This window comes from Melanotaenia boesemani, chromosome 4 (genome assembly GCF_017639745.1).
Source record: "Melanotaenia boesemani isolate fMelBoe1 chromosome 4, fMelBoe1.pri, whole genome shotgun sequence".
In the NCBI taxonomy this organism is placed as follows: Eukaryota; Metazoa; Chordata; class Actinopteri; order Atheriniformes; family Melanotaeniidae; genus Melanotaenia; species Melanotaenia boesemani.
Window position 1 is genome coordinate 23,776,614 of NC_055685.1, and position 21,578 is coordinate 23,798,191.

Below are 21,578 nucleotides of genomic sequence, written 5' to 3' on the forward strand. Positions count from 1 at the left end.
CATTAGAGACTTGAGATTTTCAGCCAAAATTCAAAGCTGCTTATTGCCACACATAAAATTCAAATAATTCAAGGGAAATTCAAGGAAACTAGATATATAGAAGAAATTAAAGAGGATTTCCATTGCTTAATATAATAACAGCAAAACTTTTACATGTGCTCGGGACTCATTGCTGGCCTGTTTAAAAGAGCATTGTTCTGCTAAAACACTGACGACCTTTACCTAAAAGCAAAATTTTTGATACCAGGTAACACATCTCTTTGAAAATACCATAGAAAACCTTTGATTTAATTATACCCTAAATATATTGTAGTGTAATGTATCAAGCACCAACAGCAGTGACTGTAGAAATAAGGATATGCCACATCACCACAAATCACAAATCAGCTCATAAAAATATATATTCAAATATGTTCATGGTGTTGGGAAGACCAAGTTATTTTACTATTAACACAGTAGGAATTCACCAACAATAGAAACATGCTTTCATCAAGTTTAGTACAATCTTTGTGTAAATAGTTCATTTATTGCTATACTATTATACACATCAGTTATTAAGTCAAATACAAAAAAAAGTAAAATAAAATAAAAATAGAAATAAAAACTGGCTGCTTGTTCGTATAGCGAAAGTAGCAGCAGGTCTCAGGTTCATTTGTTCTTCAAGTTAGGTTGACAACCGACAACGCTAAACCTTCATCGCTCCAGTTATAACAATACATGATAAATACAGGCTCAAGACAAAAAACAGTTACAAACACTGAAGTGCAACAGTGGGGAATGTGCATGTTATTTGTCAGGCTACGTATAGTTTTTAAAGTCAGTATAAATAATTTAGAAAGGTTTTAACAAGCTGCAGAAAGAAGGAAGGAAATGGTACAGAAACAAGGCAGCACAGGCTCTTCATTATCATCATCTTCATCCAAGCGGCACTACAGAGTGACACAGATTTACTGGTACTGGAGGGTTCCCTTTGATCCAATGGCCTTCGAGACAATGTCGATATTAAGTGGCTTTGTGGTTGCTTTGGTGAAAAAGTAGAGACACGGGAAGAAGGAACAAAGGGCAGAGTTACAGTTTTATTCCACTAAACTGGGAACTTCAAAAGTATCCCAACACAGTAAAGAGGAGGATGACGGTTAGCTAACACTGTTACAGTGAGCATGTGTGCTACTTCAGTTCATTTCAGTTTCACTTTCTTTGACATGTCCTACTGTGTGCAGAGGTCAAAGAAGGGAAAGCTCTACAAATTGTGCTTCAAAGGGTTAAAAACAAACATCACACCCGATAAACACAGCAGAGAAAATATCAGTGGTAGGGTCGCATGATGCTACATAGCCTGACCTTTCAATAAATCAGTATTAAGCCATTTCCTGTGCTAGTTTTTAGTGCCCATGTTTCAAACATCTGCTACTGAACACTCATTTAAGTTTAAATATTGAGGTCACTGTTATTTATTTATATAAAAAAAAAAAAAAAAAAAAAAAAAAAAAAAACATCAAATCAAGGCAGACATGTCAAGCGGCCACTTGGCTCATGAATCTTAGTATCTCCTCCACTTAATAGTTCATTCTTGCAGCGCTGCTGTGATTTACTTGCACTTTTAGTTGTCCAGTAGTGTTTTTGCTAAAGACTGGAGGACCTCCCTCTTCTCATACAGGTACATCTGGGTTTCCCACAGCATGTCCACCAGAACCGCGTCGCTCACCTCGTCCAGCATCACCTCCTGAGACAGCTGAGGACTCAGCCTGCACAAAACACAAATATGTTATTTGTAAAGTTTCAGTCCATTACAAATAATACCTGGAAAAAAATGGAAAAGTATACATCTAAGTAAATACTAAGTATAGAACAGGGTTTGAATGAAAGAGTGTACATAATCTTGTGTTATTATTCCCATTCAAACAGAAAAATTTAGTCAAATGATAAATATTAAACAGTTTATTTGCATTTGTGCTTTTGTGTGATACAGCTGTACCGCTAACCAGACAGCAGCATGGAGAAACCTCGTATCTGCTGCCACTGACAGCAGAATGTCTCTGGACTGGTGACATTGGGCAGTGGCCCACAGTTACCGATGCAGACAAATTATCTGTCAATCTTGAAGTTATTTTGTTTTTGTGTTAGTTAGGCATCGGTTACAATAGATTGTTTAGTTGTAGTCCATCACTGCAGACCAATGATCCTAATACATTAAATATTTATTTGTTTATTTCATCAATCACCAATCAGCTTGTGATGAGCAACAAAATGCAAACCCATGTCTCTCAGATAGGTTATGAGCAACTGGGAATGTCACATGCCTGCACACAGTGACACAATGCGTCCATGTGTGTGTTGCTCCTGACTAACATCTACCACTGGTTACGCCAATTTCATAGCAGTCTTCTGAAAATTAGAAAAAAAATTTTTTTACATGACCCACAGGGAGAATAAAGTTACCAAGTCTGATTTAAGGGTCATACTTCAACATGATCATCACAGCATCCAAAGTGTAAGAGCAGAATCTCTCCATGTCTCAGCCCAGCATGAAATACAACTTCTTCAGGTTTTGTAAATTAGACATTTTTCTGATCTGCTGTATGCACAGTTTCCACATTCAAAGATGAAAACACACATTTCATGTTTCATGTTCTAACAATAAAACATATCACGCAAATTTCAATAATGCCAAATTTTACAATAATCTGTTAGGTTAGAACTAAAGTTCATGTTTTCTCCCTTGTATGTCAGGTCTACGCTTAGTAACATTTCGCAATATCTCCCAAATGAGTCATTTCCTCTCAGCAGCAGGGCAGGCCCTTGCCTCTTAGTCCATTTGCAATAACTGGCATAATAATCATGACTTACTGCGCCATGTTAAGCTTGACAGCAACATGGAAATGCAGAATTTAGTGTCAGATTGACAACTTTTCACTGAAACTTACCCTGCTGTTGTTGCTGGGAATAAAATCCGTTGTGGTAATATTCTTGACCCACTCCTATCAAACATCCCTGTCTGCCCACCCAGGGAATCTGTGTAACCCAAGAGGGCTCAGACAGGAGCAATCTTTGTGAATTAAAGCTCTGTTTTCTTCACACTCAGTTTTTTTTTCACAACAGAAGTTTTCCACTGCTGTTATAGAGCAACTAAGAACTGTGCAAGTCCTCCCAGATTTTCTTGACATTGTTAAGAAGTAATTCACAGTCTTAAGAAAGTTATCCGATTCTCTTCATAATTACTTTTGACAGACACACAAGCACTACTGCAAAAATGGCAGACAGTCTACCTCCGGTATTTGCCTGGATTAGTCTATAAATAAGAGAGATTTCTAGGTAATGGCTGTAGATTATAAGTACCATGTCTTTTAGTGAGTTATGTGATAAAACTGCAGATATGCTTTGTTTAATCTGGTCATTTTCAAGACGCCACATCTGTTTTCGGACTCAGTGTGTTACCATGCTCCTCTGCTTTTGTAGTCCTGTTTTCTGAACCTCATCAAACACACAAAAAGCAGACAAATATCTTTTTTGTCATTTAACATGATAAATAATTTGAGTTATAGCACCTCAATGGAAGGGAAAACAAGATCATGCCTAACACCAGCTGACCTGTGGTAGATGGTGTCGATCATTTCACACCAGGCTCTGGCCCTGTCCACTGCACAGCCGTCAGAGTCTGTACACTGCCCAGTCAGAGAGACCAGTGTCAGAAAGATGAAGCAAATATAAATCATGCAAGAACTTTGTTTGTATGCTATCAAGAACAAAATTATATGACACTGAGATTAAAAAGTGAGAGGCAACTATTTTAATCCAAAAAGAAGTGCACTCACACAATCTACCAGCATTTTGCCCAGCTCCTTTGCTCCTACAAAAGACTTGGCCAGCTCCAGAGGGTTGGAGGGACGGAAAACATCCACAGAGTTCACCACCACCTGAGGGGGTTTACCTGGAAACACACAGGTAGACAATTCAAAACATGAAACACCTGTGAGGAAATTCAAAGTTGTCATCAGCACAGAAAAGAGAAGAGCAGCTTCCTTGATTCTAACTTTAGTTGCATTACTTAACAGTTATACAGTATCCGACAAATAAATCATTCCACTCACAGCAGCATAATGTCATCTCCAACTGTAGATTGTATTTGTTATATATAATTATAAATTCAAGTTCCTTTTGTAACATTTATTACATACAGTGTAAAGATAGCTGACATGGACAATGTGTGCATTCATGTGTGCAAACTAATTCAGGGAAGGATGCAAAAAACTTTCAGTATTACAAACAGATCCTGATGCTTCATTTGGTGAGGGACCCACCTGTACCAAGAGAGACGACTATACCCAACTTATTGGTGTCCTTCTGATAGCCCTGACAGACAGAAGGAAAAAAAAAGCAACAGTAAGATAAATGAAATACTTATAAATACAACTGCATTAGCAGAGAATTAACTTGTTGGAAGAAATTAAATAAATGAAACTGGGATGCAATAGTGGATGTACCAACCTCAGCCTTTAAGCCCTTGTTGTATTGGTGGATCTCTGTCATGGCGTCTAGTGTTGGGTTATTCGCCAGCAGCCCTCCATCCAGAAAGCGACCCATTGGTCGGAAGTAGGTAGGAGCAGCACCACTGGAGCGAGCGGCTCTCCACACCAGTTGTTCTGACATAAAGACAAAGGTTTAAATGGGTCAACAATGTGAGTCTGAGCAAAGGTTTGAAGTTTCATTGCAAAAAAAGAACTTTAGTTCAGATTCCAGTGTGAAACATTTAGGTTGATCGATTTTAACAAGTGCAATACAGTATTCATAACTATGCCCCTCCACCAGCACCACCAGTGTAGGATTACATGAAAATATTCTAGTTTTTCCTTTCTTGTTAACTTAAAATAAGCTATTTATTAAAAAAAAAAAATCCCTGTCCTTGCAACTATACCACGTTGCAGAAAGGACATGTCAACAGGTGTTTTATGATTTTAATGGCCGTTATTATTTTTCCTTCAAACTCGAGATGACAGGCAAAGCTGGGGGACTGCAATTCGCTAATTATGCCGTAAAATTTCCCTACATCCTGTTGTACATAATGAACCTTTGATTATGTATTAATTTTATTTGGTCAGAATTTAGAACAAATAAAATTATGATGAAAATCTGTAGAAACAGTCTAGTGAAGAATAATTTATTATTACACATATGTCAGTACTTCTCTGCAGCAAAAATAAATCAAAGTTTTACTTATGTAATTAATGCAGCCAAGACTCATGTTAGTAGCGAGAAGCAGATGGATGTATTAAGCAGCTTAAAATGTTTTTTACGCTTTTCCAATAAATCTAATGGGAAACATCTGACTAGTAGTGCAAGTCTGACAGAGACACCAGAGGATTCAGTCTCTTTCTAACAACAGCTCTGAACCAATAATTCTGCATGTTAGCCCATAGTGATGACATCCTTCGTTAAAGCTGATAGTGCTGACTGACATTTAATTGAAAAGATTCTTTAATAATTTTACTTTTCATCTAGTGTTATAAAGCCAACAATCAGCTGCTAAAACATGTTCCACCTGACCCTCAGTGCTGATGTCAGAAAGATTTATACAGATTTAATATCCTCAACAGTCTTCTTTAGAGGTGATTAGTTTTTTCAAGACTTCCGTCTGTATGGAAATGCACTCAAACGTCCACACACCTTCATCTGTCACCTTCCTACGCTTTCTGGGTGGCTCTTCTGTGTATCCTACTATCAACACATCCTCATCCTCCCATCCTGTAACAATAACATGACTGGCAAGTTTGCACTTCACTTTTCCTCTAATACACAGACGTTTACATCCAAGGACGTCTACAGAAGGCTAAAAGATTTGCTTGGTCATTTTGAATTACCCTGTGGGATAGTAAGAGGCATAAAGGTGGCAGCAGTGGTGTATGGGGGCTCTCTGCGGACGGATGGGGGGTTGTAGTTCCTGAAGATGTGTAGCTCGCCTGGATGTCTGTCAGCTAAGACACTGGTCACCATCACCCTGTGCAAAGAAAAGTAACATCACATAACTGGAGAGAAATAGGCTAAATTAAAGTGGATTCGTCAGCATTTGTGTTCACAAATAAAATGTCTTTAAAACTTGAAAATAAATGCAAAGATTTTTAAGCAGCTCCGTCTTTTTATTTATTTTTTTCTTCTTTTGAGGTACTGTGGACCAAAAAAAAAAGTAAGATGTTCACTAAATTAGCATAGCAGCTAAAACTTTCTAAAGGGGAAACAATCGCAGCAAAACAGCAGACAATAAATGGGGCAGAAATATTGGAAAGTAAAAAAGTACTACAAATAAAGAACCTCTGACTGAATACCAAATATTTCAAGTGAACTGTTTTCTGCCTCTTCCATAAGGAAATATTTTGACATTAACTTCTACCTCGGGTACTGGATGTCTGTCATTTTAGTGTTTTCTCCAAATTCGTTCTTGAGGAAATCCTCCAGTGGCATTGTTTCATAAGGTCTTGACCCTTTGAATACTTGCTCTTTCATCCTGAAGTATAAGCAGCGTAAGTACTCCATGGACTTCCCTGCATGTAAAAAAACACAATGTCATCATTGATCTGAGGGCACATTACAAAAACATGTTCAAGTTTAAAACCAAAAGAAAACACACCATGGATTATGGCAAGAGCGAGGATTCCTCCCGTGCTTGTGCCAGCTATCCAGTCGAACAGCTCTCTGGTGGGTCGACCCGCCTCTCTCTCCAGAGCGATCAACATCTGGATCAACACCAGGCCTTTAATACCCCCACCATCCAGACACAGCAGCCTGTCCATCCTGTAGGAGGGACATGACAAGACGAGGAAGAATTTTCAGATCAAGGAAGCTTATGTTTCCAAAAAAAAGCAAAAATCATCTAATCAGAACTATAAATAAAATCATCAAGGCTTCCTGGTTGATAAATCTGTCCTATGTAGGTTATTTGGATTATGAAAGGGAATGACTCATATTTATTATTTTAAAAATAAACAAGACCTTCCCATTTCAATCCATCAATGAAAATAACAAAAACTAAATACCAAGTTATTCTAATAGATTGCTGTTCTTTACATATTTTTGTTTTCACCAATTTTTTAAATAGTTCTCTCATCAACAAATACAGAAAGTACATAATATTCTTTATATGAGCATATTCTCTCCTAACAATGTCCCCATACTCACTTTCTTTTCTCCATTTTAGGGCTATCAATTTCTGTTAGGCCTCGGTTAATTGCACCCATTGCAGCCCCCACATACATGATATCGTCAAACCCTGAAGGCCAACCACAAAAGTTATTAATAGAAAACAAACACATGGCATCAAATTCATTTATAAAGGACAGAGAAGGAAAGAGGATGCTGGGTCTCCTGCAAGCTGTAAGATTTTTACAAATGGTCTCTAATCATGTTTTACCTGACAGGGAATGTATACAAAAATATACAAAATTTGCTTTATTCTGTCTGTCACACTATCACTGCAGAAACGCTGCCGAAAAATCCATGGAAACACAGGAATGCTGCCTCATATTCTTCTAAGCCAAAGAAAAAGAAAGATGGTCCTTTTATCCCTAAAGATTAATTTATTCATTTTACTCAAACAGAGCAGCAGTCTTCACCCTGCTGACAAAACATTCATGTGTTTGTTATATAAGCATTTAATTAAAAAGCATATTTAAGATGATTTGAGAAGATTTTGTAACAGTGCAAATTGAACAGTTTTATCTAAAATAGCTATGTTGTTATAGGAAAAAAAAAACACTTCCGCAAAGATTAAACCCAAGTGGAAGAAAGGTAAAACAGTGGCAGCGGATGGAAGGATGAGCTGAGGGACGATGTTGTTACCTATGCCTTGAGGCCTGGTCTTGTTGGAGATGGGAGGAGGACTGCCAGGGGAGGGAGGATGGCAACGCTGAACTCCTACACTACACAGCATGTCCAGCAGTATCTTTCTATTAGGACCTTTCATGTTAATACAAACACACACACACACACACACAAACGAACATGTTAGGCATGCACATGAACCACAAACAGCAAAGAAAAGAGAGAGAGATTGAGATGGAGGGATACGTAGCAGATAGAGAGGAGCAAAAGAGAAAGCGAGAAGACAAGCAAGCCATTAGCAATTATCATGCAATAAAAAAATAAATCAATATATAACAGGAAATTCATTACCACCATTTCTGCACCAAGAAAGATGCTTTCAGAGTTTCTTCATGAGTAAACAGAGGACTGACAATAAGTCTAATTCAGGAATAACCCTTGAAAATCAAAGTGAAATCTTTATAAGTCCTCAAGGTTCACTATCCCTCAGCTTATAGATGCTTTCGTGCTCTAACACACCTGAGTCAAATTAAATGGATCGAACAGCTTGTTGTCAAGTTTTACACAATGATCCATTTTAATCAGGTGCGTTGAAGAACAGAAACATCTAAAACCTGCAGGACAGATGCCCTTGAGGACCCTGATGAGAGTGTAGCATCCTGCATTTAGCTACACATGTTGCGTGATTTGAATTACTATGTTAAAGGTTTTCAAGAGTAAAAAAAAAATAGAATAGTCGCATTTTCTTTACTTTAGAACGAGCAGAAGGCTCTTTCTCTCGCCCTCCGCCATGTTGCGCTGTTATAATTTAAAGGAACAACCAAACTCTGGCTCTACGGGAACCCTTTTATGTTTTCATGGACACATGGATTTTCTTCCACAGTTGAAAAGGAAAGTATGGCCGGATAAAATCAGCTGGTTGCAACCTGCAGTTTTTGACGCTACACTGCACTGGACCTTCAAGGCTCATTATTATACAGTTTGGGATTTATTTAAACCAGGGGTAGTTCAGTCCTTGTGAGCTGCAGTCCTGGAGGTTTTATAGGTCTTTCTGCTCTAACACACCTGATTCACTTTAAATGCATCCAAGAACTTATCAAGTTCTTCTCAGTGACTCATTCATTTCAATCAGGTGTACTGGAGCAGGAAAACATTCAAAACCTGCAGCACTGCACATCTGTAGGACCCTGGTTTATACACACACTCTCAGCCAAAACAGAATACAAATTATAAATATAATCCAATGCCAGATAAACTGAGTTGTAAGGGAACTTTCCTATTTTTTTTAACTCATCTACTGAGTTTAATTTAGGATGAGTCTAACATTGTGAGGTAATTGTAGTGCTAAAAAAAATAACATGCCTCTATAGAGTCTCAGCTCAGTGTTTTAGTTGCTTTGAAACAAGATGTAATACATTCATCATATAGCTTAAAGTTAATAATCATGTACAGTTATAAAATGAGTTGTTTCGCACCAGTTTCCATGCAGATCCCAGCCATATACAACGAAACACACTTTTGAGCATGACTCAGTAAAAATCAAACATTTGCTGTTAATTCACTGTCCAAACTCAAACTTGCAGTAGTTCCTGCTCTTCCCTGCCTCTCTCTTACCTTTGCTAGTGCGTGCAGCGATGAGTCCTGGTGTTTCTCCCAGGTCATTGTGGATTTCCACATCAGCCCCAAAAACAATCAGAGCTTTGATCAAATCTATGTGATCCATCTACAAGAAGAAAGTCACCACTGTGAAATGTACCCATGTGACAATTACAACAGCACAACTATGGTACACTTACTTTAAAGAAAGAATTGTACAGCACTGATTTTAAAAAAATATTATAAAAATATTTTTTTTCTGTGGAAAAAAGTGTTAAAACATGTAATTGCTTGTAATGTTTTCCTCCATTACAAAGAAGCAGCCTTGTACAGATTATCCTTGCATGTATGGTGCAACCTGATTCTGAAAAGGCTGCAATTTATAAACAACAACAAAAAACTAAACTAAACTAAACAAAAAACTCCTTCCTCCTTCTTGTTAATATGTCAATACCGTGATCCATCCACTTAAAGATATTGATAATAGTCTATTATTTGTAGAGTTCACAAATATTTCTCTTTCATTTCATAAACATATGGATTACAAAATAAAAAAAAAACTGAAAGATCATCCAAACTACACGTCTTATACACACCTTCATAGCTAGGTGAAGGGCTGTGTTTCCATCCTGACCCTTCAAGTTGGCATCTGCCCCATGAGTGAGTAACACCATGGATGCTTCAAAACGGTGTTTCTTAGTCAAAATATGCAGGGGACTCTCTCCTGTCTTACTGAGGTAGTTCACTTCACAGCTATGGTCAAGTAGCAAACGGCACATCTGGTACAGGGAAACCAAACAAACAGCAGACAGGAAGTTAGTTTCAGAGTCCACTTATAAGTATGATAATCTTGATTCTCAAAAAGAAAAACATCTATTTGTGTTTTAGCATGTGGATTGTCTGAATGTGTGCAGTCACAATGTAAATATGTTGTTGGAACGTCTCTGTATAATGTGGTATTTGTAACCTCAGCAGTTTTGGTCCAGTGGAGGGGTGTCCCTCCATACACAGAGTCCTCAGCTTGGAGCTGACTCGGGTCTGCTTTGAGGATCTCTTCCACACATCTGACAGACAAACACAAATATAACCATCATCACAGTATACAGCATGGGCATATTGACTTATTGATCTACAGGCTGACATCTAACAAAAGGGATATTGAAAAAGAAGCAAGTCAGAGAGGCAAAACCTGTTTCTTGTTTGTTGTTTGTATGGATGTTTTATATGGCAACAAAAACAATCCATTCTGTAAAGTTTTTGTCTTCATCCATCTTCCCACTCACCCTTTTTCACTATACTTCATGGCAGTGTGGATAGGGTATCCTTTATTACCAATGACATCACACTTGGCCCCACCCACAAGCAGGGCTTTAACGTTTTCAACACGTCCCAAACGGCAGGCCACATGAAGGGGCGTCTCTCCGTTGTTGTTCAGCTCATTCACCCCTGAGCACAACCGTGAGCACATTGCCTGGATGGGGAGAGGACAGTGTGATGAGGAGGGAGGAGAGGAGTGAGATCATGGTAATACTGGATCTAAAAGACAGTGATCCACTGTTTTCTATCAAATCACAAGTTCACCATGTAGAGACACATTAACTTTGCTGAACGAGGAAAAACCACAGCAAATCAGCCTCAGTTTGTACATGAGTCAGAGCTGACCCAGATTCAGAATCTCACCTGGATGATGACAGGAGAATCCTGCTTGGAGGCGTAGTGAATAGGTGTTTCTCCACTGTGGTCTTTGATATCGGTGCGGGCCTGGCTTTCCTCCAGCAGTTCCTTCACACACACCAAGTCACCGCTCTTGCAAGCCAGGTGCAACGGCGTCTGACCTGATGCATCCTGAGCATTGATCTGACTGAAGGCAGGAAAATATTAGCTTATTTCTTAATCTGTCTCAGCACAGCAAAGTGAAGGAATCTATGCATAGTTTCACACTGACAATGTTTTTTTAAGCACAAGAGCAAGATCTGAAATAATTTCGTGCCATTTTGACAGACATAAGGTTCCCATTATACCAGCAGACTGTGAAAGCTGGTTAGTTGAGCTTTTCCTGTTTTTGTAAGCTTTTGTTGCTATAGTTTGGTAAAACAGGTTTAACAGGGAATGCTCTGCAAGGCATTTCTGGTTTGTCTGCTTAAAACACACTAACCACTCCAATCCAGACATTTCAATAACAAAACTGGAAGCTTTATAATTGAAGATAGGATCAAATTCAGCTTTGAATAATGTTTTAGATATTACCACATTGCGTTTCTTATGTTAACTCTTAAAACTAGCTAGATCACCAGCACCCCCAAGCACTACATTTTCTATGGTCAACTATCAGTAATGGTGGTGTTATGGTAGCTTTAACTGTGGGGTAAGTGGTGATTGAAAGCTTACCCTTGAGGTGATCTATGGACATTTTCCAGGTATTTACATGATGTCCAGGAGGTTTACAATCCAGTCACAAAATGTAGTGTTTATATGGAGACTCTATATAATAAATCCACAATGAGTGATCCATGATAACACAAATTTTTATCACATTTTCCTGATAAAAAAAAAGATCACTATCACCACATTGTTGCAGAAAGACCTCTAATTTGACCTGTAAATTATGATAAAGCCACACTGTCAAACTTTCGACCAATTGATGATAATATCCAATCAAGAGCAGCCAAAAGTCAAAGTGACAATAAAGTTATTTGTCTGTCAAAGAAGAGCAATAATAATGGTCCTTTACAGCTGGAATTAAGTGAAGAAGACATTTTTGATGCACAGTGGTGCCAAAAACAAATTGAGTTGGAGTTGGTTTTGTAAAGATTGTAAGTAAATACTGTAAATAGCAAAAAACGGTAAATCTCAGTGAATTTTTACAGCTTGTAGCTTGTAACGACACTTTAACACAGAATGAGCATGGCGGAAAGGGGTAGCACACTCGACATTTTCCACCCAAGTAAAAGGACTAATTCTGAGGTCTGGGCCTACTTTGGATATTTAAAAAAATGCCGAGGGACAGCTGCTCTAAGACAACTATCTGGTCTGCAGAGCATGCAAAAAAGAAGTTGCTACAAAGGGCAGCAACACTACAAATCCGAGCCATCTGCGAGACCATCATCCACAACCTTACAGCTGATGCAAGGCAAGCAAACGTCAGGTTTTTAAGTTTTACAGAGATTGTCATACTACGTGTAACTTTTTAATGACATATACCGAACATTTAAGCCATATATGTCCTCCTAAACAGCAATTAGGTTTCGTTTTGAGTCTCCTAGTATGAGATAACGTTATTCTCTGAGTCCGAGATCTTCGTCAGAGAATATATCTTAAAGTTCTGCTGCTGGTCTATAAAGCTCTGAATGGTTTAGGACCAAAATACTTCAGTGACCTCTTGACCCATTATGAACCTGCCAGAACCCTCAGGTCATCTGGTTCCAGTTTCTTATCAGTTCCCAGAGTCAGAACCAGACATGGAGAAGCTGCATTCAGCTTCTATGCTCCACATGTCTGGAACAAACTCCCAGAAAGCCTCAGATCAGTTGAAACACTCAGATTATTTAAATCCAGGTTAAAGACCCACCTGTTCTCTGCTGCATTTCAATAGTTTTTATTTAGAAGTCAAAATCTACATCTGGTTCTTTTAAGCTGAAATCATGTTTTATTATTGTCTTTAACTTTATTTCTTACATTTTATCTATTTTATTTTAGCATATTCCTTCTGCTTTTATTTCATTAATTGCATTTCTTTTAATCTTTATTTATTTTTTATTTTTTTTAATGCACTTGTATTGCTTTCTGCACCCTGCTGTAATGTTTTATGTAAAGCACTTTGAATGGTCTTATACATGAAATGTGCTATACAAATAAATTTGCCTTTGCCTTCTAAGTAGCTACTAGCTAATAACGTTAGCAGCTATATTGTTTCACAACAAAACTTACCAAGCGGAGCCGAAAGAACATAGACCTACGTAACGTAATGTAAACATACAAGAACACTGTGATTATGGTTATTTATAATGGCGAGATAGAGTTGATACAGATGGCCAGTTATGTTTTCTATAATATAAACTCAAGGAAACAGCACAAAACGCTACTGTGTTAGGTTCAGATAGTTTATTTGTGCTATACAAATAAAATTGCCTTGCTTTGCCTTCACTGGCACACAGTCTTGACCTCAGTCTCTCACACATGTGAATATGCACTCCTTTTCCCATAAATTCACTCATCTCACTCACATTCACACTTATAATGTGTAAATTATTCGGTGTAATAAAAACCATTACCCATAGGGGTTTTTTTGGTTTCGCCTGCACATTTGTAAAATGTTTCTTCTATTGAATATATGTTTGTTTTTTTGTTCAACTGTTGCATTGTGCTTTTTTATATATATATTTTTTCCTCTCATGCTAATGAATAAATCAAATCAAACCATGTAATGGAATGTCAGCATCTAAAATAATTCTAATTTACTTCATTTTATTTATTTTTTTTTTACAGAAAGGGAAAGCTGCTAGCCAACCAAGCTCAAGTACTGATTCAGGCACAATGTCACAAACATTTGATCAAATCAGCTTATGCACCTGAACCTAGGAATGCACAATATCTCACTGCTGCCATTTCAAACTTCATCGCCAAAGACATGATGCCATTCAGAATTGTTGAGAGGCCAGGTTCTTTGAGGCTGATGAAATTAGCCGTGCCACAATACAAAAATGCCATCACGCACTTTATTCTCCAAAACACAAATTCCCAAGTTATGTAATAAGGTCAGAGCTAATGTAATGAAGTCTAAGTGACGGCACTTTTTTTGCTGCAACCTCTGACCTCTGGACCAGAGGAAGTGGAGCTAGTGTACCATACATTAGCATCACTGTTCATTACGTTCAATATGTTTACATATTTAGCTGATTATTAAAATGCACCGGACAAATAAGCTGATTCCTGTAATTTGTTTACATATTTGATTAATTGAAAATAAATATTTCTGTTGCTATGCCAATCCCTTGCCCCTTTTTAATTAACATCGGTAATCGTTACATCCCTAGTGTAACATATCAAAATATCAAGATAATATCGTATATATAACAGTGATAATTTGGTCACTATAATCGAGATATCAAAATTTCCATATCGTTACATCCCTAAAGTAAATCGTTTCTGTTGTGCGTTTGTTTTAATGCCAACATATTTGTTCTGAAAACCAAGACTTGAGAAAATGATATGCAGATGAAAAAAAAGTTTGGTCGGTGTTGATCTGTGTTATTTTTATAAAATACTGTTAGTAATAAATTATGTTTTTTTTTTTTGTTTTTTTGGTTGGGCTTTATGCTGCTATATCTTTTGATACATTCATTTTACATCATTTTAGACTTGTTACCTGACAACTGAGGCTGTCCAGAAACAAATAATATCTGTATGTTGATTGTACTTATAAGAGTTGAGATTTTACATGCATTTAACATAAAAAATACGAGACAAAACAAGACAAAAAAACAGCTAAACCAAAAACAGATAAAAATGGCTTGGAATGTTAAGAGTTAAACATTTTCAGATGATGACTATGTGACTCTTTCCTAGAAGATGACAACATTATCAACTAAGTGATGCATGAAAAATGGCTTATTCATTTGGGAAATGAAGGAAAAGCTAATTGCTAGTTTGTAGCTAACAGGCTACAAATTGACAGTTTAGTGTTTTCTGTTGTCATAAATCAGTAATACATTATTTATAGCACTGCATGTACTTAGCTTCAACTCACATGCCGACTGCTTACAAGTCATGTCTCTGTTGAAGAGGTTAGCATGTAATAACCCTTTCTGCGTTTAACTATTTAGAAATAAAGTGGGTTAACGTGGCAGAACATCTGCCACAACACAAAAATAAATATGTTTAAGTTTAGTATTATTAAGCACTACAAGATCTGCATGTGTCCTTTTAAACAGTAAGTACTACTGTTTGCTGTAATATTGGCTAAACAACTAATCAAAAATAACTGACAGATTTTGACGTGACCAGTCCTTGTGAGAGCCAACACTGCATTAAAATTAACCCCTGCCCTTTTACCTCTGAACATAGTTATGTTTAAGACACTCTCGCAGGCCTGTTTCCACAGCGATGTGGGCCGAGCTCCAGTCTGGATGGCTGCGGATGCAGTCCACGATTGTCTGCACAGTCTCAGCCTTCAGAGAAAGTATCTCATAGAAGGGTCGAAGTTTAAGGGCATACTGGGGGAACCAGTTCATGGCATCCTCCTCAGATGACACCTGGAACAACCTGCAGACAGTTATACAGACTCTGTATAGTGAAATTTTAAATGAACTATAACATATGTATAAAAATACATATATAAATGATCAGTTTGATAGATAAGAACCATAAAATTTCAACTATTTATCTTCTCTAAGAAAGCTCATTCTATTCTACTCTATAGGTAGCTTTAAAACATTGCAAGTTCTTGAAAACAGCTCAAGACACGCCTCATTTTAACAACAAAATTTTCTCACCAAGTGTGATGTAAGATAATGCCAGCTCAGGAACTCTTATTCTATCTTTTCTTAAGCCTGCTTTTCAAGTCTGTAAGTGATGACTCAACGGTCAGCAGTTCAAGATGAAGGGTTTTAAATTCTGTTCAGTTTCTTTTATGGTAACTGTGAAAGTCACTGCACCTTTAACTCTGGAGCAATGCAATGACATTTCTCTCCCACTCATCACAGGATGTGATCAATACTGACCTCCAAACCATAGTCGGTGTTTCAGGGTTCATAAGCAGACAGTCCCATGACTGACATTGTGTGTTTTTGTACAAGACTATGCGTCCTTCCTCCTTTAACACCTCTTTGCCTCCTCCTCCATAGTCGGACAGCGGTACATCTTTGACCCGGTAAGGGTTTGTGAAGAGGGTTGACACCGATGAGACTGTGTCCAGCAGCCGGCCAAGGAACTGCATTGTTACCTAAAACCACAGAGATAACTCAATGATAACTGAAATTATCTAAATTACAATCTACAGTGTATGTATGTATGTATCAACAGTTCAGTACAAAGAGTAAAGTTTAGCTCTGCCATTTTTTCCCTTTTTTTCTTTCTTTTTTTGGGGGGCAGGTCTCTTTGCTCTGCTACAGCCTGTTGGATTGTTGTCAACGTTAATGAATTATTTATTTTATCCCCAGGACAGGATGTCAGCACTAAAGAGGAACAACAAGTATAATATATTAAATATTGCATTTTACTGCTCCTTTCAATAATGTTGTGGCTGAATAACAAACTCCTTTATATCATTGTATGCGTTGTAGGGATGTTGCAACTAGCAACGCTAAGGTTAGCTGTCAACCCTTAACCCTTACCCTAAACACATAACCTTCCAATTGCTACGTAGAACTGAACATTCATAAGTCTTCCTCTCGTTTAAATGATGAACAAGTGGCTCCATTCATGTTATTCACGAGTTTCAAGTCATCCAGAATGACATGACACCAGCACTAAAACCCGGGGACAGCTCTTACCGTCAAACACCTCTATTTCTTACTCTCTATATAAAGATATTTATATAAAAAAAACTTACGCCATTTCAGGATGAAAAATATATTAGCGTCGAGTACCTGCCAACCACAGTTAATCGCATTTGCTTGTATCAAAATAGTCAGCTTACCTGTTAGGTGCTGTCTGCGCTGTCTGACTTCTGATAGCTACATCAACAGCCGCCCCTACAACCAACCCTGCTGCAAATCTTGATTGACGTCTGATTGTCCAATCAGAGCTGTACTTGCTATGTTAAAAGGGTGGGACATAATAAACGGAGACACTCGGGTGTGCTCGGGTCAGATTCACAATGAAAAGTACCACAGGGAGGCGGGGTACAACCTTTGACAGACTAATCTAGTAACCAAATCGGCAGCGCATGTAAACTAATCTTTACTCTATAAAGTGACCATTAAGAAATTTTCCGAGAATAAATAGTTGTTTTTATTTTGATAAAGGAAATTTTATTTATTATTGATTAATTAATTAATTAATTAAGTAACTTTGAACACTAAACGGCCTTAACATGACACTGATCCTAAATGTTTTTGAGATGATCAGTGATAATATCAGATACTGTTTAGAGTTCCTTTTGTAAAAGTATCAACTGTGCTCATCTCTTACTTCACAGACATAAGTGTCATACAAATATCTCAGAATTACTGATATTTAAGAAAATACAAAACACGATTAGTCATTAGTAGCCTTGTCCTCATTTCATTATTATAGTTGCATTTATGGGGATTACTTTAAAATATTTTTATTTCATCCCAAAAATATGGCAACAAATCTTCAAAGGAAACTAGGTATTATCATGATGATAGATGCATCCAAGATTCAAGAAGTGTTTAATGTCATTATGCATTCACATGACAAAATTTCTTTTAGTAACTCTCACCTTAAAGTCAATTATACAACATAAAATTTAATTAAATTAAAAACACACAACATATTAATAATAATGAAAACACTAAATTAAAAACAAACAATGGTAAGACACTAAAAATAAAGTAAATTACAAGATAAATTACAAAATAAAAAGGGGGTGTGCAAATGAATGCAGTTGACTAGCTGCAGAAATGTCCCTGAGACAATGTGCAATAAAGCATATTGTGCAAGTTGCATATACAGTCAAAGAATATTCAGGGGGAGGTAGCTGAGTCTGTCAATAATTGCAACATGTGCAGACTGCCTGTTATTTGCATGTGTATAATGACTTATGTATCATATTTGATAGATAAAGTTTCTGAGACCCTTTCAATCACTAGTTTTGACTCAAAACTCGATCTGATACTTGTTTACTGCCCCCTGGTGGATAATACAATTATTGTATTATTATAATAATACAATAATGTGCTACAATAATTTTGACATATCACACAGTAATAAACAGTTAATACAAAAAAATTGTTTTATTATTATTTTTTCAAGGAAAAGAAAAAGGAGTATCTTGTTGGTTGATGCATGGTAAGCGCAACAACTATCTATCTATTACTGCTCAATAAATACTGTACATTAGTGATGCTCGGGCCGCCCCCTAACCCGCGGAACCCGCGGGTTACCCACAGTTTGGGTTGGGGCGGGTCAAAGAATTTTCGCTTCACTGCGGGGCGGGTTGGTGTGGTTTACTATTCTGAAATATCTAGTTCTATCTATTAATTTTATTTTTTGTCAAACTGAAAATAAAGACCTTAATCAGTGTCTACATTTTGTTACTATAATATGAAAGACAAAATATTTATCAGTTATTTAAACACAGGTCACATTTTATAACGTATTGTCCACGTAGGCGTGTATAGGCTACGCAGACTACGTGCAGAAAGCGCCAAGCAGACAAGCAACAAAAGATGGAAGAAGTGTTGAATAATATTCGTTGGGGAGTTTACGTCCTTAAAAAGAAGAAGGAGGGTCAAATGGCTAAATCACAGGTTTGGGACAGGTTCAATGAGGTAATCAGTGCAGTCCAATTGGTGCGGTCCAATTTTTTTAAAAGAGCGGGACCCTCGGGTCGGAAAAAACCCGACCCGCGCATCACTACTGTACATCACCTCCTAGTGTTTTTCATTATAATTACAATGGCCACTAGAGGGCAGTGCCAATTTTAAACGTGACTCCTTTTATTGTCAAATATTTATCCAGGTTCTGTGCTGGCCCTGTGGACAGGCAACCTGTCCATATTGTATCCCATTTTCATAGGACCAAGTTATATTTGTCAGACAGTTGTTTTCGGACATGTAAGAAGGCAAAAAACTGAATTGTGGAGTTTGAATGTTAAACAATTTTTCATTGGTTTTGTGTTCAAGACTTTTACGACAATAATGGCATACTAAACCCATAATGCAGGGGGATTGTACATTTAACCCATAAGAGCCCGACGTGATGTATTTGTTACATACAGTTTCTGGGACATTTTGCTTCAATTTATGGTATAAACTTTGCTCAAAATCCTGTTGAACACAATCTGATACTTGTCTTCTGTCTCCTAATAGATACCCAGAAGCAGAAAACCACATTATGACATTTTTAAACTATCACATGGTAATAAATGGTAGATATCCTCTCACCAAAACAGTTTTTTGTTAGGTTTTGTTAAAGGGCCAAATAAAGACCTCATATTAAAAAAAAAAACTTTTCTTATTTTTATTTTCTTATTATTATTTCATGGGTCGGGCCATAGAGGGTTAAGGCAAACATAAGAAACCCCACCCCAAACAAACAATGACCTTTCCAGGGTATACCTTGCCTCTCACCTGCTAATTGCTGGGTTAGGCTCCAGCTTTCCCCCAACCTCGAATTGGACTAAGCAGTTTAGAAAATAGATGGATGGATGGATGAAATATCACAGATGTGCTATTCCCAAAGAATCTTCTCTTCATCAAGTCATTTAAAGCATTAATTATATAGAAATATAGGTCTTATATTTTCCCAACAAAAACATACCATCACACACCATCTCACTGTACAATAACAGCTAACATTCTGGTCATAACTTACTTTTTATACACACTGTTCACTTTATATGTTCACTGCACCTTATATTTATTTGCACCACAATCAATACCATTTATTTATACATTTTCTCTACAATTCTATATAGCATCTTATATTGCTTAATATGTATAGGTTTATTCTTCCTCTTTATTTGGTCGTATTGTTATTGTCTCTGTGTGCATAGCTGCTGCTACATTGTAATTTCCCAGCTTGGGAATAATAAAGTTTGTCTATCTGTCTATCTATCTATCTATCTATCTATCTATCTATCTATCTATCTATCTATCTATCTGGGTCTGGGTCTTACAATTGTGCTGCTAACTGGGAAACTGTGGCCATCAATAGTGTTAATTGTCAGTGTTGTCTTCAGCTTTGTAGTAAAAGATAAATAAAATACAGTACATTTAAATTAAAACAATTTAAACCAAATATTGTTAGAGTACAGCAAAAAAAAAAAAAAAAAAAAAAAAAAAAGAATTCCTGGAGTTTCCAACACTGAAAACCAAATTAATTTTGTTTTGTTAAAGAACGATTTTGCCTCTGGATAGATAAATAAATACATTGGATTGGATTATGTTATCTAGGTGGGACATAACATCTAGGAACCGAAGCAGCTCTTAGCATCTTGTGAGTGTCTTCACCATTGTCAGAGAAACCAAAGCCACGTGACAGATTGCAGGCTCACTGCACTACTACTAATATCTCTCATGAGTTGTTTGTACTTGACTTTGTTTTGATTAAAACATTCATTTAAGGTGCAACTGGCTGTCTATGTTGCAGGGGAGAAAAGATAAGACTGCATTGTAAATGCAGGTGACACCCAAATGGCAACCTCCGCCTGTAAAATGCGAAAAGTGCAAAAAACTGCAGTTCACCCCTCATCCACTAGAGGCCTGCTCCAAAACAGAGTAAATCCCCATAGACCCCCATGTTAAAAAGACCAACTTCACAGCAGAAATAAACATGTTTAAAGCCTGCTACAAAAAATAATTTTAGGATTAATAGGTCAAGGTTACCTTCATGACAACTGTGAGGGGGGTCAATTTTTTCTAACTCCTTCGTTTGGATGTTATTTATTCCTGAAATTTGGCATAATTAGGGACGTGTCCTTTTCATTGACATATATCCAATATTCGCGGCAAGAAGGGAGCGTGTAGCACAACCGCGGTTTTTAGCCGGTTAACAGTGCGCCTTAGCTTTAGCCCACCTACCTTCGTTAGTTGGTTAGCTCACGTTAGATCTGAGTTGGCTCAGTTAGCTCTTAGCTACAAGCAGCTCGGAATTTAATAGACGTCAATCATCCACCCCTACGCTCACAGCCCCCCTCTAAGCTCCGCTGTTAAGCGGAATTTATACTTGCGCGGCTTCTGTGTAAGGCTTGTTATGGAGACTTGTTGCACACCTCTTCCAGACCCGACGTGCACCCCTGCTCGCAGCACAGTTAAGTGAAAGTACTCACTTGTCATTGGTCAGTTTGTGATTAAGTGCTTCCGGATTTCTGGAGCGTCTTACTGAATTGGTAATCCAGTTTTAGTCTACGCTTTCAACAATCCTGTCTCTTGGCTACAAAATAAACTGCAAAGCCATAACTATGGAGACTAAATTTAGTTGATTTTCTCTCTATAGAAATGTCTTAAATTAACAACTTCTTCCTCTGCTGGTGTTTTATTGACAGT

At 37.4% G+C, this 21,578-nt stretch overlaps 1 protein-coding gene and 1 long non-coding RNA gene across 3 annotated transcripts; one reads left to right on the plus strand and one right to left on the minus strand.

The window, feature by feature from the left end:
* Positions 1 to 494: 494 nt before the first annotated feature.
* pla2g6 (phospholipase A2, group VI (cytosolic, calcium-independent)) lies at positions 495 to 17,119 on the minus strand. 2 transcript variants are annotated; one of them, XM_041983272.1, is made up of 19 exons: positions 17,042 to 17,119; positions 16,125 to 16,345; positions 15,457 to 15,666; positions 11,086 to 11,266; positions 10,689 to 10,876; positions 10,373 to 10,469; positions 10,002 to 10,184; positions 9,424 to 9,532; positions 7,828 to 7,944; positions 7,168 to 7,258; positions 6,620 to 6,783; positions 6,383 to 6,533; positions 5,856 to 5,992; positions 5,662 to 5,739; positions 4,486 to 4,640; positions 4,299 to 4,350; positions 3,813 to 3,928; positions 3,589 to 3,662; positions 495 to 1,745 (listed from the first exon to the last, which is right to left on the minus strand). In XM_041983272.1, the coding sequence occupies exons 2-19, from the start codon at positions 16,337 to 16,339 to the stop codon at positions 1,601 to 1,603; spliced, it is 2,463 nt and encodes an 820-aa protein (XP_041839206.1). In that variant the 5' UTR covers positions 16,340 to 16,345; positions 17,042 to 17,119; the 3' UTR covers positions 495 to 1,600. The 2 variants fall into 2 exon arrangements, with proteins under 2 accessions (XP_041839206.1, XP_041839207.1); XM_041983273.1 differs by lacking the exon at positions 5,662 to 5,739 and having other exon boundaries at positions 17,042 to 17,117.
* LOC121638469 lies at positions 8,192 to 21,540 on the plus strand. Its single transcript, XR_006010028.1, has 3 exons — positions 8,192 to 8,274; positions 21,049 to 21,053; positions 21,529 to 21,540. It is a non-coding gene; the product is annotated as an uncharacterized LOC121638469 (long non-coding RNA).
* Positions 21,541 to 21,578: the final 38 nt, after the last annotated feature.